This window comes from Epinephelus lanceolatus, chromosome 9 (genome assembly GCF_041903045.1).
Source record: "Epinephelus lanceolatus isolate andai-2023 chromosome 9, ASM4190304v1, whole genome shotgun sequence".
Lineage (NCBI taxonomy): Eukaryota > Metazoa > Chordata > Actinopteri > Perciformes > Serranidae > Epinephelus > Epinephelus lanceolatus.
The window spans coordinates 44998488-45016893 of record NC_135742.1 but is presented as its reverse complement, the minus strand read 5'-3'; the positions used below and the strand labels follow the sequence as shown (position 1 = coordinate 45016893).

The window sequence follows — 18406 nt, the reverse complement described above, 5'->3', positions numbered from 1 at the left end:
CTTGTGTATCTGACCCATAAGGGAAACGTCAGGGGGTGAGAGGTGAGGTGTGTGCATGTGTGTATGTGTGTGGAGAAAAGAGGGGACAGAAGGAGATGCAGGTAGAGAGCTAGTTAGTTTATGGTTATATAGTTACAGTTTATGCCACTAAATATGCTTCTGTGCATTGATAGGTCTTTTTTTATTGTTTGTATTTTATTGTTTTCAATTGGTTGCTCACTGCTGAAAATGTCTGACCCATCAACATTTTCAGGTTTTAAAATCTGGATTATTTGAAGTGTATGAGATACTTATTCATAGTCAGTGCATTACCTACAGTAGATGGTGGTCAGCAGGACCCAGTTTGGAGAAGTAGAGAGGAGTACCAGCACAGAGTGTATGTAAGTGTATGTTATATTTAGAATATTTTCACCACTTTACCTTTTTTGTGGTGTTTAAAGTATGTTTTGCTGCTGACCCTGTCCACAGCAGTACATTGGTTAGTTTACTAAACCAGTACTCCCGCTGCTTCTACAAACTGCCATCTACTGTAGGTAATACACTGACTATAGATAAGTACTTCATACAACCCCACTTTGAATCCCTTTAAGTTTGGTCATTTTGCGTTTCATCTTTCCCTGTGTGAAAAGAGTAGTTATGGCTTCAATGGGATATGTCAGATGTTGATGAAATAGAGCTGTATTGTGTCATTTATTACAGGGTCTGCAGCAAAAATGATTTAAGCAAAACTGAATATGTCCTATATGTGTCTTTTGTGTTTCAGGGGTGAATTGCATGCAGTGCAAGTTTTGCAAGTTTGCCAGCTCCTGTCAAGAGACTCTTCTAAAACATTGTCGCCTTCGTCACGGTAAAGGCGCATACTGGCCTTGTATTCACACAGACTGTTTATGTGTATTTAAAACACCTGGCACATTAAGGTCACACCTCTCAAGATCACACACAACTTTGAAAATCCACGAAAATTTAACATTTCGATGTGAATTGTGTGATTTGCAGTGAAAAAACTTTTTTTGAACCATCTTGGACATCATTTAAAGAACAGAGAAACTGTACAATGTCCCTTTCTAAGGTGTACCTTTAAAACAAACACTCGCTCAGCCTTCAGTTCTCACAGAAGCAGAAACATAGCTTCTTTAAAAAGGTGGTCCATGACACGCACAGCTGGAAAAACGTACTGCTCACTCTTTCCTCAAAACAACAGCAAATCTGATTACCATCTGAATAGTCCCAAACTTTTCAAGCCAAAACTTTACATTGAAAAGGTGAAAGTGGTCAGAGTGTCAGAATTGGATCCACTACTGAAGTGTGAAGTACAAAAGAAGTACCCCCATCTTGACAGTGTGTCTCTGTCAAAACGATCCTCCTGCATGGAACACAGTATGCGGCAGGCATGATTTTATCTGCTGGGCAGTGCAGTGGCCTCCCAGAATTCCATAAGATTGTGAACATTCTTGTCAACGCAGAGGAAGTGACCTTCATTTGTAAAAGACTCTCTTCCTGGTACATTGAACATTTCAGGTCCTTTGAGCTTGTTGAACACCACTCTGCAGAAATTGTACTCCTGGATCCAGATGTGCTGATGGATTACCACCCTCTTGCAGCATACACAGTTGGTGGAAAGGTGATGGTGACCACTAGGACATTCCTTCTCCATTAAAGAGACTCAAAATGGTATGTTGTTAACACTGAAAAAGGGTTCAGTGAAGAAGAATCTTATTTAATTTGAACATTACTATTAAATTGAAAGTTTTACATTATAGTGGTGCTAAAACTTTGATTGCATATTTGCTGAAACTTTATTATTTTAGTCAAAATAGATGCATTATTTTGATAATTGATTGTATTGGTGATTTATCAAGTAAAAATGCCATACATTTACTGATTCCATCTTCACTAACATGCTACGATTGTTTTCCTTTTGTTTGTTCAAATCTAGTGGTGGAATGTAAATAAGCACATTTACTCAAATACTGTACATGTGTACAAATTGGAGATACTTGAGTACTTCCATTCTATACAATTTTATACTTCTACCCCACAATATCTGAAGCAAATATTGTGCTTTTCACTCCACTACATTTGTTTGACAGGTGTAGTTACTAGTTACTTTTAGATTACAATTTTTCATATCCTTTCTGTCCAGTGAAAACCATGTATCTCCAAATTTGGTGATTTTGATTTCAAATGTTTGTGATAAACCGAAGGATGAAGTGTTCCTTTATGGGTTGAGGAAATTCTCCTCCTCCTGAAGCTAAACTATTTAAAACCCTCTTGGATTAGGGAGAAAATGCACTGTCACAAAGCTATAAACAGTAGTAATTTTAATCCAGAAACAGCAGATATAATAGAAGAACACTGACAAGGAACATTGTCCTGCAGAATGCGTACTTAAACTTTAAATACTTACAATACATTTTGCTCATTATACTTACATACTTTTACTTCAGTAAGGTTATGAATGCATGATTTGGAAGACATTCAAATGACTTCCTTAGCCCAAATCACTTTTGGCTCTTATGACTTTGGCTTTATTTTTCCACACTTGGCGATTAAATTATTAGCAAATCAAACTTCGATAAATCTTTAAAAAAAAAAAAAAAAAGGTCCTCATTTGCAGGCTATGTAATAGGTGTCAAATGTTTTCTAATCAATTTTAACTGTTTATTTTCCCTCTTTTTCTCTGCTCTTTTCAGACTTTGTTACTTCAGGTAGTTGTCTCCCCCAAAGAAGCTCGGCGAATCCAGCTTCCGGAAGTACCAGAATCTGTGGGCCAACTGTTTAATGTGCTTAAGGAGAGACTTGAACTTGAAGGTGATTTTTCACTACAATTTGAGGATCCAGATTTTGGAAATGCACTCTGCAACTTGACAGCAATGTCTGAATTACCATCTGAGCGTGCAGTCCTGCATATTATGTGGGACTGTGATTCATCTCTACTTAACCAATCCAGTGACCATTCCACTGGTTCAGTCTCTTCTCTTGATACAGCCAGTGTTCACTCTGATTATTTCAGCTCCAGCTATACAGATTCTACCCAGAGCAATTTAAGGCATGTCACTGAGTGGCCCTCACCATTTCCTATCCCTAAGTTCTCATACGATGTTGAGCTAAAATTGCGCAAGGGCAATGAGACATACGAAAAGTCAAAGAAAGGACTTGACGTGACAAGAGACATTAAAATGGAAATTTTGGATAAAGTTGCACAGGCAATTTTTGAGATCAAAAGCTACCCTGAGAAAGAGGAACTTGAATCAGTTGCCTCTTCGCTGGTTCTCAAGTATCCCTGCCTGAAGGAGCCAGGTAGCATCACAGGCTACAATGGATGGAAAACAAGTATCAAGTACAAACTGGGAAACTACCGGTCAAAGCTGCGTCAGGCGGGCTGCAGTGAGGTAGATGTAAACAAGAAAAGAAAAGGAGATGTGGATGACAGTTCTTTCACCCTCAAAAAGCCCAAACGTGGAGAGGTCAATCATGTCCCAGATCATCCGCAACACCATGATGATTCTACTCTTGAAGAGGAAAGAGTTGCTCTGGTCGACGAAATGAAGAAGAAGAAAAAGAACATGACACTGATCCAGCACAAGATGGGGCTGACATTTTCCCTGAGGCGGAGAGAGGTGGTGGAAGGGCAGCCTATGGTATCAGAGGTCCAGGAGAGATGGCCTGCGCTGTTTTCTGTTGAGGAGGTAAGGTTTTTCCACTTTTTTTAAATACTCATTGCAGTGTGTGTAATTTGCCAGGAGTAATTATACTATATTTTGACTATAATTGAAGAAATGCAGGATCTGCTGTTAGGGGCAACAGATATATTGGCAAACACCACTACAGATCCCTCAACACAGTGCACCCCACTACACCATCAGTCCCTAAATTTTTAATACCAGCTTGTTTGTTTTTTGTTTTTTAATACCCTAAAGAGTGTCACTTACAGGAACTGTCTAACTGGAAACAATGGATGTGTCATGGTCTGATTTGTATTGAATTGTCAACCCTCAATATTCATGTTACCAAATACCATGCTTAGTAAAAATTTAAATGAACATAATTATGTATAAGGGTGCACAGGAAAAGATGCAAGCATGAGACATTGTGCATGACAAGTGTGGCAGACCCTGCAGCTTGTGACCAGCTGACGAGTAGGTGATGTTAGTTATTACAATCAAATTACATTGTTTTGTATTTGTATTATATTGTTGTATTGTATTTGTTTGTATTGTTCAGGTATCTGAAGAGTTTCATCGGATCACTGGCAAAGACCTCCTGGGGACTTTCGGTGCATCTCTTGACAAATATGTGCCTCGCCTGCTGAGACTGTACCAGGCTAGGAGGGGAGCTTTTGGTCAGAAGATGGATGACCTCCTGGAAAAGCTTGATGAACAGGTGCATATATATATACCTTTTGCTTTTTAAAGCAAGCAAGTTTGGGGATTAATGGCCTGCCTTTATTTTGACTTTCAACCCATGAGCACTTGATACATTCAGCAGCCTAATGGCAAGGACACACTGTCTACCTGAGAAAGCATGGGGGTCGCACAACCATGGTGCCCATGTTAACAGGTTTGAGCAGCAAGCTGTGCGGCTGCTGTGACTCTTTTATCCAGAGATTCATGGTCTCAGCCCTTTTTTGTCATGTGACTTTTGTGGTTCTTGGCAAAAAATGCAAAATGATCTGTTGACAATCATATCAATATCATACCAGCAACATGACACCTTTTACTACAATTTGGATGTCTATCTGTAGAATATGTCGCAAAATGTCAAAAAAATTGGGTGAAGCGCAGTATTTCTTTCAGTTCACACTGCTTTCTGGTTCAGCAGCTTCTGGTTACAACTCATATTAATATCCTATGCAAACTCAAAATTGAAAGATAGGGGTGGCAGTTGCAGCGCAGCAATAGCAGTGCTGCAGCAGCAACACTGTCTGTGTGGACACCACATGTGTGAGCCACAGCAGTTCAGTGAGGTAGCTGTCATGCACAGAGGTAGGACAATGCGGCCCGAGCATAAGGAGTCCACCGCCTTTTGGCGAGTTGAAAAGTAGAAAAAATAAGTGCTCTTTTATCTGGTATTCTTAGAAGAGCATGAATATACTTTTCTCATGAGACACAGAAAGATATTGACTGCAGTAAAAAGACACTATGGTGGATGTGTCAGTAAATGGATGTTGACCGAAATTGCTTGGTGTACATTATGCTTAATTTGTAAAAATATTAAGTAAAATTGTCTGCAGGATTGTTTTTGTCTTTTTTACTTCAGCATGTGACAGGGGTTTGACCTTTGCTTTTCCCTCATTACTATACAGGATTTTTTTTTTTTTTTTCATTCATTCACTGCAGCACTATACTAATTGACATGCTTGTGTGTTTTCCACTGGATTCTCTTTAGACATCTGACATTGTGTCTCACCGAAAGACAGCAGCACTGAGAGGCCTGCCCATTTTTGTCCGGGATGACGAAACTACGTTTTTCCTGACATGTTTGGTAAGTAATAGTAATTGCAGGAAATAGATTTAAAAAATGCAAGCAATATTGCTTAATGTAACTCACACATTTAGAGTGTGATCTCATAGCTGATCCTAATCATTTTTTTGCATAATACATTTTGTGGAAGATTTCATTTTATGCTTAGAGATATTTTAAGGATGAGTTCCTCCAAAATGAAAAATAAAACACCTCCCGCCAGTGAAGTTCATAAGTTGGAGTTTTCTATGGCTTTAGCTCCCGTTTTCTGCTGAGGGACAACAGCCAACCTGAAACAGCTGGCTTTTTGTTTGCTGGTGTTCTTTGGCAGAAAATGCTTCTTAAGATGAGTAGAAAGCAACACGCAAACACATGCTTGGTCTCTTTGTGGTGCAGGGAATAAAATAATCCATTAATTAATAAATCAATGCAGAGCCGGCTGCTTCTCCAAACTGGGAGTGTGCTGACCACCATCTAGTTTAGGTAATACACTGACACTGAAAGCTGTTGCATGTCAGTACCTCAGTCAGCTCCATTTCAAAGAATCCAAAACTCATCACAATAAAGTTGGTGGGTGATAGCAACAGTGTCATTGTGTTTTGAAATAGATGCTGCTGTTGAGTCATGAATTTTAACAAATCTTTGTAAAACTTCCACAAGCTGAATGGCAGGGGTCTGTAACATGGTACTAAAGTTAAAGTTCAGATCAGTAGAAATGAATTTTATCTTTCACTTTTCCTTAGCACTAAATCATGCATCTGTTACTTTTCCTTAGCACTAAATCATGCATCTGTTACTTTTCCTCAGGACACTGACCATGAATGTATGTCCCCTCTGGCTCTGAGATTGTCGAAATTTGTGTCATTTGCCACTTCACAGGAGGCACATAACCAGTGTTTTATCTGTTCAAATTCATTGTGAGTGTTTACACAGCTTTTAATTGGTGTATTCTTTTGTGGTAAGTGCTCATTTAAAATATCACTGTATGGCTACACTTGCACATCTGATTTCAGTATGTGTGTTTGAGGCATTGTCAGTAGCTATTTCACATAAAGCTCTGGATTTTAGTGTTTGAGGCCCAGTGGGATTTGTCACTATATTCAGTCATGGACCTTTTGTTTACGGTCAACAATATAGTTATGTGACAAAATGTTTAATCTTTGTGTATATTGCACATTGAGCCCAGACTTACCTCATGTCCAGGAGATGTTTATTTGAAACAGTAAACCTGGTTTCAGCTAATCTTCAGCTGTGTGCTCTTAATTTTATTTAGTCATTTATTTATATAGCATTATTATACCATTATATAGCATTCCTTAAATACAATTAAAGCAACATAAATTTTACTTAAAAAGGCTGAGTTTTAGACTCAGAATTGTATGTTTATACAACAAGGAAATCTGTGTCTATTGAACGTGGAAATGCATGGCATTGAAGCAAGAATTTCATTGTTAGCCTGACAGGAATAGCTTAATTAGGTGAACAAGAAAATCTGTGTCTATGGAACGTGGAAATGCCTGGCATTGAAGCAAAAATTTCATTGTTAGCCTGACAGGAATATCTTAATTAGGTGAACAAGAAAATCCAAGCTGGCAGAACTCTTTCCTAAACTTGTAAACCTAAGTAAAGTCAACAACAGTAGTCAAAAGTTGAGAAAACTCAAAAATCTATTGCATCACGTTGCCTTGATAATTTGAGTTTTCTCAAGGTTTTCTTTTTTACAGTGTAGGACTCAATTTGCTCTGGACTCGGTCTTGACTTGGTCTCGACTGCCTTTGGACTCGATCTTGACTCAGACTTGACTGGACCTGGTCTTGGACTTGACTTGGACTCGGTTAAGATGGTCTTGACTACAGCCCTGCCAAGCTCCAATTAAATGGTGTAACGGTTCAGTAGATGTTTTGGGAATTGATATTCCAGATAATCCAAAAGATTTAGTTAAGATAAATTATGATAGAAAAATGGAGAAAATTGAAAAAGTTTTACAACCTTGGAAAGGAAGGATTTTGACATTACAAGGAAAGGTTACATTGATAAACACTCTCGTAATTCCTCAGTTCATTTATCTCCTAATGGCACTTCCTTCACCAGAGGCATCCTTCTTTAAAACTTCTGAACAAAAAATATTTAAGTTCCTTTGGAATAATAAGCCAGCAATGAACTCATCCCTAAAAGCATCCTGGATTGATACAATTTACCACAACAGTTCCTGGAGAACAAGTCAAAACCTAATGTCAGTGTATTTTCTCTTTGACTAAATTATTACTGTTCTTTCAATCAAAATCGTATCATCAATTTGTTATATAAAGGTATATTAGTTAACCTTTCACCGTTTTTTAAAGATGCACTAAAGGTTTGGTTGAGTTTGCAGTATTATCCTCCTGACACCCCAGAAGAAAAATCAAGTAATATGGATGAATTCAGAAGTGTTAATAGATTAGAAGCCTGTTCTATGGGAAACATTTTGGAGAAATAGAATTGTTTTTGTAAATGACATACTAGATAGCCTGTGCGTTTTCCTTTCATATCATAAATTTTGCAGTCTGTATGGACAAATATGTAATATTCTTAATTTCAATCAGTTGATTTCAGCCATCCCCCTGAATTGGAAACGGAAGCTAAAATGTAGTGGATACAAACTGAAGGTCTGTGCACCTATTACAAGATGTCAGAAATGGGTATCTGAAATAAAGATTGACAAAAAATATATATAATTTTACTTTACAGCGCAGAGGACTTACCGCTTTTCCGCACTCAGTCTGTACCTTTTGGGAAGACCAATTTAATATTTTGATACCTTGGAAACAATTTTTTAGAACAATTTATAAAACAACAATTGATTCTTGCTCTAGAATTACTAAAATTACTACTACTTAAAAACAACTCAATATGTTTAATATTGTAGAGTCATTATGTAGATTTTGTAATGAAGAAGAGGAAGTCCTGATGCATTATTTTTTTATTGTCTCTATGTTATAAATAAAATTGAATGTTGCAAGATTGTGGACCAATATCCAAAACTGGCTAAGGACATTGAATATCTGTCTCAAACTTACACCTTTAAATATTATGTTGGGAGATTTGGATGAAAATTGTCCCCAAATAATAAATAAAATGATTTTGTTTTGTTTTGTTGTTTTGGTAAAATATTTATACTAAAAGCTCAATCAAGAACTAGCCTAGATATAAGGTTTTTTTTAAAAAATATATTTCAAAGACTTTTTTTTTTTAAATAATCACTACAAATAACTGTAAAGTAGCACTACATAATATGAAATGGGAAAAAAAATTCCTCTACTGAAGAGTGGAATTATATAAAACTATAAATTTGCTATTTCACATGTTTATCTTGTTTTTTAACGGGATGCTATTGTAAATTTATTTCTTGAATATTTGAAGGGATCCTATATATCTTATTTTGTCTTTTTCTTTTTGTTTCCATCTGTGTTTCTTTGTTTGATGTTATGTTATTATATTGTGTGCAGGGGTTAAAGCAAGAAAAAATTTTGTGCCTGAAATGTGGAGCAAGATTTGTGTGCCTGAAATCTGAAATCTTTTCCGGAGGGGGGGGGCTTGGTGTTGCGGTCACAAAATGAAGAAATAGAAATGTATGTGTTGCAAAGGAACGTATTTATTATCAAAACGAACAAAAAGATTATAGCTTTAGTAGTTACTTTTCAGATTAAACTTATATAGCATAATGAGTTTATAAATAAAGATTAAACTTTCAGTGGTTACCAGACTTTTTGACTTATAGCTCCTACATCTCTTTTTTGCCTTGGTGCTATTTATTTTTAGAAGGTAAATGATTTAGGCTGTTTGCAAAATTGTATCGCGTTTGATGTGAATTAAACAGGCAGTTACGTCGAAATTTTGCCTCTGGGCAAGCATGTCATCATTGAAATGGATCATATAATGTTGTGGTGGTGACTTTAAAACTTCAGCATTGAGGATTTTTATTGCAACTTTTGTTTCTGTCTGGTTTCTGTTACCTTACCTTCAAAATTACCGCTGGCTTACCGGAGCCTCTCCCGCTCTGTCTGTGCTCTGTGTCTCAATGTGACATTGATGTGAAAGCATTCACAGGCGTCAGTGTTGATTGGCTATCACTTGTGCTGTGTAACCAATCAGAGGGGACTGTAGGCGGGACATTGTTATAAAGCCCAGTGCAGTGGGGACTGCAGGCAGCGAGGGAGACAGCTGTATCAGAGCCAGAGCGAGTTTTAAAATACATTTATTTGATCAGTTATTGATGAAAAAACGTCTGATGCCGATTATGGTAAACAGTAGGTTGTGTTTACTCGCACACTGTGCGCCTAAATCATTTTCCATGTGGACTTTGCAGGGAGCCAGTAGCCTTGAAATCCAGACTCAAATCTAGAAAGATTTTGAGTCTGACCCTCACTGATACACCCCTCCTACCCAAGGGGCAGCACTAACTGAGGCATATTAAATGCTGCAGCACGCAATTGGACATACGTATATTTTTAGGAGCAAATGCGAGTGAAACGCTTGCACTGTAGAGCACTTCTGCCCGTGCCGGACAGAAACTTCACCACGCTGGAAATCCGGCGCTGTGCCGGAGAACTTTAACCCCTGTGTGTGTGATATGTCTGTATGTATGCTTGCCTGTATTAAATTATTGAAAAGGGAAAAAAAGAGTCTTTAAATACTTAAAAAAAGGAACTTAGAAAAGAGATAATATTTTTCTTGTTTTAGCTTCTCTGCACTGGCTCCCTAACCTGGAAATCCAGATGCCCCGCCCCCAGCAAATTCGAATTTGCACTGCACGGGGATCTGGCCCCAACAAGCAGAGCCCGTTGAATTGCCATCGGACCAATCATATCAGTCTATCTGACAGAGGCGGGCTCTGGGCGGGCGTAGCCTCGCGTCACCAGGCTCTGTTTCCATTCACTCTGAATTTTGTCTGGATTCTGGTTCCGGTCCAGAGAGCGAATCCGGAATTCAAAGTCTTCACCAAAGTAAAACTTTAAATTCTGGTGCAACATCGATTTCCGTCTCCGTTGGAAAGTTGAATCGGAAAACAAAGAAGAGTGAAGACTGTCGCCACAATCGATACATTTTAATCATTTAAACATGGACGTACAACAGTCTGTTTTAGAAGAGGTTCTTCAAGAAACTTGTCGGCTACATAAAATAACCGCTACAGAAGCTTTGCCTGGCGAATTTAATTGACGGAAAGGCACATCCATCGAATTCTGGATCCTGTCTCTCTCGCCCTGGTTCCGGTTGCTTACCAAAACGGCCACTAAACAGCCCCAGACTAGGGTGGGCATAACATGATGAAGACAGCGCTGCGCCGCAGGAGTCGAAAAGTAAACAGTCAAGATGGCAGCTGCCGAAAGACCGCGTCCATTCAATTTAGCTTTGGAAGAAACACTAAGCCAACTACACTTATCTTTTTCCTTGAGAGAGGAACAGAAGACTGTCCTAGAAGCCTTCGCTTCCAGGAAGGACATTTTTGCCGTTTTGCCAACGGGATACAACAAAAGCATAATATATCAGTTAGCCCCACTGGTCAGCAAACAAATGGGGCTTAGTGCAATGAATACGTTTTTGCTCTGATTGGCTATCGTGCTATCCAATTGCGTGCTGCAGCATTTAATATGCCTCAGTTAGTGCTGCCCCTTGGGTAGGAGGGGTGTATCAGTGAGGGTCAGACTCAAAATCTTTCTAGATTTGAGTCTGGATTTCAAGGCTACTGACTCCCTGTAAAGTCCACAATTGAATTTAAAATCCCTCTCCTAACTTACAAAGCTCTATATGGTCAGACTCAGTCATATCTTAGAGAGCTCATAGTGCTATACAATCCTACTAGAACACTGCGCTCTGAGAATGCAGGGTTACTCTCGGGCTGTCAACGAATATTCTAAATTCGAATTTAAATTCGAATTTGAAAAAAAAAAGGACCTTCGAATGTGAAAATTGATATTCGATTGTGGAGAAAAAAAAAAACACCCTGCAGCTGTCCTCTTTGCGAGTGGGCATTGGCATCAGACGCGCATTTCTCCAGCCTGGTCGACAAGCGGTTCTGCTCCCAGCTGTTGTCTCCATCACCCGGCTTGACACATTCGCTCATGGCTCGCGCAGAAAATAGACCAGACGCCGAAACGATCGCTGCAGGGCGCGAGCTGGTCAAGGTCCGGCGCTTCGAGGCTATTCGCAGCGCTTCCGCGGGCGGTGTGGCCACGGGTCAGAGAGGGGGGGCGAGCGAGAGGTCCGCGGTCGTTTATAACGTAATGTTATAGATAATTGTTTTATGTGTTTTAATGTGTAGGTATGTAAATGTTTTCAAAGACGTTTATGTTGAAATAAAAATACCTACAAGTAGTTATGTTTCCTTGTATTAATACATATACAAGTATGTTTCCTTGTATTAGTTTGCCCTTTTGTGGACATAATGCAGGAAAAAAAAATATTCGAATGGTTCGAACCTATGAGTTATTTTTAGAAGGAATATTCGAACGTCATTTTTGAGCAATTTTGACAGCCCTAGGTTACTCATCGTTCCTAAAGTCTCCAAAAGTACAACAGGAGCCAGAGCCTTCAGCTATCAGGCTCTTCTTCTGTGGAACCATCTTCCTGTTTTGGTCCGGGAGGCAGACACCGTCTCCACATTTGAGAGTGGACTTAAGACTTTCCTCTTTGATAAAGCTTATCGTAAGGGCTGGCTCAGGCTTGTATTGGACCAGCCCCTAGAAAGGCTGACATAGGCCTAGTCTGCCAAGGGACCTCCTATGATACACTGAGCTCCTTCTCTCCTGCTCTCTTTCTCCTTAGTTTCTGAAAAGTTGGTTCTTCTTCATTTGCTAACATTCACATCCTATTACTGTGTATCAATAACTTGGCTTTACTGCATGTCACTAACTCCGCTTCTTCTCCAGAGCCTTTGTGCTCCACTGTCTTGCAGGTTCCCTCCTATCGCAGCTACACCTGGATCGTGATGTCGTGGTTACGCTGCTGCAGTGGTCCTGCCTGATGCCTCCTACTACTGCTATTATTAGTCATACTTCTACAATTATTACACACATATGATTATTATTGTCACAAACATATACTATCATATATTAATATATATTTACAACATATGTTACCACAATTACTGCTATTATAATATTACTAAAGTTAATGTTATGGTACCTATTGTCATTACTGTCTGCCCTGCATCTCTCTGTCTCTCTCTGTCTCTGTCTCTCTTTGTCTCAATTCCTCTCTATGTCTCTGTCTCTCTTTGTGTATCATTTTGTCATATGGATTACTGCAAATGTATTGTGTTGATCTGTTCTGTACGACATCTACTGCACATCCGTCCGTCCCGGAAGAGGGATCCCTCCTCAGTTGCTCTTCCTGAGGTTTCTATCATTTTTTTCCCCCCGTTTAAGGTTTTTCTTGGGGGAAGTTTTTCCTTATCTGCTGTAAGGGTCCAAAGGACAGAGGGATGTGGTATGCTCAGTGTTTCCCCTATATGCACATTTTTTTTCGTCTTAGTTCTTTAGAAACTACCATTATATTATTTGGCGCTATGGCCGCTCCTTACGTCAATCTCCTTAGGTCAATTCACACTTGTGAGTAAAGCCTATAAGAGGAGAGGAGAGGGCTCTGTCTCGATGTGCACACAGACACGTGCACACACACACAGGTGAGCATGCTAGAGCGCAGCTCGGGCCGCATTTTCCTGACCAAACCCAGCGCAGTTTGTTACCTGACATAGTTAGTGTTATGGATAGTTATGGTTAGTGATATTGTGCTTTATAAATAAAATTTAAATAAACTGAATTTGAGGATGTGTGATTGGGTCTGTGCAGGTGGGTGGGCTGAGGATGAATTACTATCAAGACTTAATTTGTTTTTATTCACACATGTATGTAAAAGTGCACTGAGATTACTCTATGAAATGTGCTATATAAATTAAATTTGATTTGATTTGATTTGATTTGGAAATATGTTCATTGAAAAAAATGCTGACATTTTGAATGTGCCCCTCAGTATTGTGCAATATAGCACTGGAGCTCTCCTAAATATAATCCAAGATACAAGTTAGGAGAGTTGATAAATTGCTTTAAATCTGAGGCCTAAAGGTAGAAACAAAAATTGGTCGGTGTGAGAACTTTACTGCATTACTCCCTGAGTAAAGTAAGTAAAGTAACACAAGTACTTTTAAAGTACTTCCAACGTTACTCCCTGAGAAAAGTAACTCAAGTGCTTTTTAAGTACTTTTGAGTATTCTACATTTCCTATTGGGCAATGGACCACAGGACGCCTTGCCTACATTTCTCCAAAATTAAAGTTATGGACCACTTGCCCTTAACTGAGATCCAATTCTCCCATCACAGCCGTCACTTTGACCAGTAGAAACACAGAACGATCTGCTGCCATAGACAACTGTATGACAACAACAACCCCAGCGTTTTTAGTAATTCCTCTAGGGATGTTACCACACGGAGTAAAAGGGGGAAATGATAGTGTGAAATAGCAGAGGCACTTTGTCAACCCGGTGAGTACTGCCATTAGCATCAAGCTAGCAAACAATGTTATGTCCTCATAATGGAGACGGACATAAAGTAATAACATTAGCAAATAGGGGCAGGGCTTTTACTCACCACAACTGCAGAGGCTCCCAGCTTCATTTGAAACAGACTACATTATAAAAGGGCCGTTATTTATTAATCCCTCTGTATCTTTATATTTTTACTTTTTATCTGCTCCCGTTGTCTTTATAAAGTTAACATATCACACTGTCATTTCAAACTCAACACTTCCTGAATTTGTTTCAAATTAAAAGCCCCTTATAATCTCGACTGAGAGAATCCCTCCATTTTCTAAATAGGCTTTTATTGTGAAACATGTGCAGGAACTTGGTTGTGGAGGATTCAGTAGCTTGAATGTTTGCGTACTTCAAATGTAGCTCCTGCCACCTGCTGACGCTTTTTGACGACTACAACAACATGTCGGCTGGCACATGAATAGACACAGTGACTCACATAATAGTAAAAGTAATAAAAATAGGACAAGAATAACCCAATGACATCACACAAGTCGTGAAAGACGACCGGGATAATTGGTGTGTACCATCGTGCAGTGTGTCATGTCTGTTGGCCAAGTCACGGCACGATTTTATGACTCCACAATCGTGTAATGTGACATAGTGACTTTCAGAACGGGCGGAAAAGTCGTGTAGTACTAGTGTGTACCAGGCATAATGCAAGTCCTGAGTCTGACCTGTCTGTCAACGAGTCTATTGAGTTAGGTTACTCTAGGTAACCTAACTCCATCTATTGAGTCGTGGGGATTTTACTGACGATCCTGCGGAATGTTTTAGACTCCACCATAGACAATGGCAGCATTTAACATTTAACGTTGTCTCCGTTATTCGAACCAAAAGACAGTCATTGCTGTTTCAGAGCTTAAGGACCAGCATTCTAAAAGTAACGGAAGTAACTGATGGCTTGTTTGAAAATGTGCTCAAGTATCAGATTACTCAAACAGCAAACTAACGTGTTAGGTTACTCGTTACTGCAAAAAGGAATCAAAGTACTCTAACGCGTTACTTTGTAACTTTATACCCAACTCTGTATGAGACACTTGATAAATACAGGCTCTGAGGTGCAAACTGTAGTGACGCCAGTCTTCTCACCTGGACCAGCATGTGGCAGATCTCCTGGTGACCCTCAGCAGCTGCTGCATGAAGAGGAGTGCCTTTGTTTTGGCCCTCCATCATAAAGTTTGGGTCCTTCCCATCAACTTCAAAGAACAAAGTTTGGTCTATTAGTGTATTAGTGTGTACAAATGCTAAAAAAACACACACTGAGTAATTGTAATTGAAGCTGCTTTATGTCAGGTAACATATTTGAGTTACCTAGAAGATGAATGACCTTCTGCAGCTCTCCTTGTTTTGCAGAGATGTACAGCTGATTGGCAGGGTACTTCACTCTCTTTGGTTTCAGGCTAAAAAGAATAGAATGTTTCAAGAAATTATGTTATTGTACTAATTACTTCTATTTTTAATTACTTCTCTTTTTTTAAGATTTTTTGGGGGGCTTTTATGCCTTTAATTGACAGAACAGTGTAGAGAGAGGGGGGATGGCATGCAGCGAAGGGCCGCTGCAGCAAGGACAATGCTTTTGTACATGGGGCACCTGCTCTATCCACTAAGCCATTGACGCCCCCACACTGTACTTTTCTGCACACTGAAGTTGAAATATTTCATGGTTACCCATACTTTTCATCATCCAATGCAGTCAGGATGCTCTCCAGTGACTCTTTAGGTAGTCTGTCTGCAGCACACACAGCCTCACGCTTTAACCTGGAGGAAGAAATAACCTGAGTCATCCTGAGTTGTAATATACCGGAATTATCCTTTAGAAGTTGCAACTTTGCTAAATCACTTTCAAGAAGGAGGTGGTATCTCCATGTTTTGCATGATAAACATCACTCCTGTGTTACCTGTTGGGGCTCTCGTCTCTGCTCGTCTGTGGCTCACTGGTCTTCTTCGCTCTGAGTATCTGTGGAACAGCAGGTGTGGTTGGTACTGATGGCAGGGTGGCCACAGTGGGCACAGCTGGAAGTGACGGTCCGGGGTTTGATCTGGGTACAGAGGGAGATGAATCGGCCTTTGACACTGTGACCTCCTTTGCCCCGCTGGCATCCTCTCCACAGTGGGGGCAAAACCTGAGATCCTTCAAGATGGAGGCACAGTCGCGGTGAAAGCGGTGGGAAATGCTCCCATACGGCCTGCACTCCATGAAGGTGCCCTTTGGGACGGAACAGAAAGACACTGCATTAAGGTTAACAAGTTCAGTAACTAATTATATTATAATATATATTCTATATTGTATACAGTACTGAAGTGTTATTTCAAGAGACAGTCTCCTCTTGTCAGGATGAAAAAACATCAGAGATTTAGAGCAGTGGTTCCAAATCTTCTTTATCTGATGCACCCCCACACCACCTGGTGTGGTACCATTACCTTCTCTTTTCTTCCAAAATGCATTGTTGTTACACCCACGATCAATACAAATAAATATATACCAGCAGTGAAAAAAAGTTTTTCAGAGCAAAGAATTTAAAAAAACAGTTCGAAAGAATCTTGTATCACACATTTAATCTCAGCCTGATTTTGAGTTGGATTAACTTGTAATTCATTCCTTTTCATTTTCAAGGGATCACTATGAAAGAGCCATTACATAAGTATACAGATCCAGAGAGGTTGAGCTAAAAGGAAAAATAAAGTAAAAACAAATAAAAATGATTGTAGCAGTTTGGCTTCATATGCTTGCATGTTTAAGTGAGATATTTGGACAGAGAGTACAATCAAGATAAAATTAAAAGTTGAGAATGTTCCCTCAATTCATTATCTTTAAGTCAGGTGTCAGAGGTTTGACATATTACACCCATTTTCCCAGTCTTGTATGAAAATGTCCATTTTTAGCGGTAAGAGAAAGTAACCTTTTTAATAAAAATCTTCATTGTTACATCTATCCAGTTATCTGTAGTAGGCCCGACATACATCATCAGTTTTATGGTAAAAGCCTTTTTCCCTGCTGCCAACAAAATTACCTATTATATCCATACCCATTAAATATTTACCAATATCTTTTACCTGTGAAGGAATATAGCCAAAATATACTGTATGGCTTTGAAATATTATAGTATATGTGTTTAAGGTGGTTTGTATTGTCTTTTGCAAGGGTGCAGGTTTCACGTCAACACTGATGGGGACACATATAAGTGGGGGGCCTGGGGGGGTCCTTCCCCAAAAAATGTGGGTGTCAAACACTTTATTTACGGCATTCTGGTGAATTTTTATCGAGCAATTTATGGTGAAAATGTATTCATTTATGTAAAAGAAAGCACAAAATTCAGGCGATATCTTGAGGGCAGAGGTCAAGGGACCTCTGTGAAAATGACCATGTTGTTTTTTTCCCCACCAAAATTTAGCCTAAATTTGAGGTGTTATTTAACCCCTTTTCTGAGAAGCTAGCATGACATGGTTGGTACCATTGGATTTCTCGGGTCCTTTAGTTTCATATGATACCAGTATCTCACTCTGGCAGCGGCAAAAATAGCAGCATGCGAGTACCATGATCAAAAAATTAACGCATTATGTTCGGGCTGGTTTGGGCTGGTCACAAAGCTCAAGGAGCTGGCACCTCACTGTGCCTGTAGATCCTTGACTTTCTGACAGGCAAACCCCAGGTGGTGAGACTGGGTGGACACATCTCTTCCAACCTCATCCTTAACTCAGGTGCGCTTCAGGGCTGGGTTTTGAGTCTCCTGCTGTACTCCCTGTACACACAGGACCGTCAGGTTTTCCCATTTATAGATGGTAGCCTGCCACAATTAAAACATCTGCTGCCACGTTTTGATTTTCTGTTTTTGGGGCTAGACTATTTATCAGGTGCATTGTTGGAATATATATCCAGTTTGGTTATTCATTGCACCAACCTCTCGGAGTGCAGAGAGTACTCTGGGCAGAGACGGAGCAGTAGAACATCAGATACGGTGAAAGTGAAACTTAACCCGTCATTGCTGGGTCTGACAGTTAGCTTTAACTCACAAATAGCTGCTTCTCTCATCCATCGATCTGACTGGACCACTTCTGATGGGGTCGACTGATCAGTCATCCACCCTGCAATTCAAAACTCCACAAACTGCTGCTGAGGAAAACAGCATAAGAATTCCACCTGCACTGCCTTCAAGGATTCGCAAAAAACTCTGAATTTAGCAACTGGACACAGATTGATATACAAGGACACAAAGGCAACAAAAAAAAAGGAAACAGTAAATTCCTGTTTCCACAGTAAAAGATGGCTGTGCATTACCATTGCAGCCAGTGAGGCTGGGCGATATGGAGAAAATCATATATCCCAAAACTTTTGAACATGTACCTGAATATCATTATTGAAGCAATACTGTAGGGTTG

At 39.6% G+C, this 18406-nt stretch overlaps 1 protein-coding gene across 6 annotated transcripts in view; it reads right to left on the bottom strand.

The window, feature by feature from the left end:
- The window catches only part of LOC117252502 (histone-lysine N-methyltransferase EHMT1), a 156184-nt gene that overhangs the window by 100779 nt on the left and 36999 nt on the right, over window positions 1-18406 (bottom strand). For all 6 annotated transcript variants that reach the window (XM_078170997.1, XM_078170999.1, XM_078170998.1 and 3 more), the window contains 4 exons: window positions 15928-16235; window positions 15704-15787; window positions 15341-15429; window positions 15119-15225 (listed from right to left, as the gene is read on the bottom strand). In XM_078170997.1, coding sequence (XP_078027123.1) covers window positions 15119-15225; window positions 15341-15429; window positions 15704-15787; window positions 15928-16235 — 588 coding nt within the window. The remainder of the gene's footprint in view (window positions 1-15118; window positions 15226-15340; window positions 15430-15703; window positions 15788-15927; window positions 16236-18406) is intronic.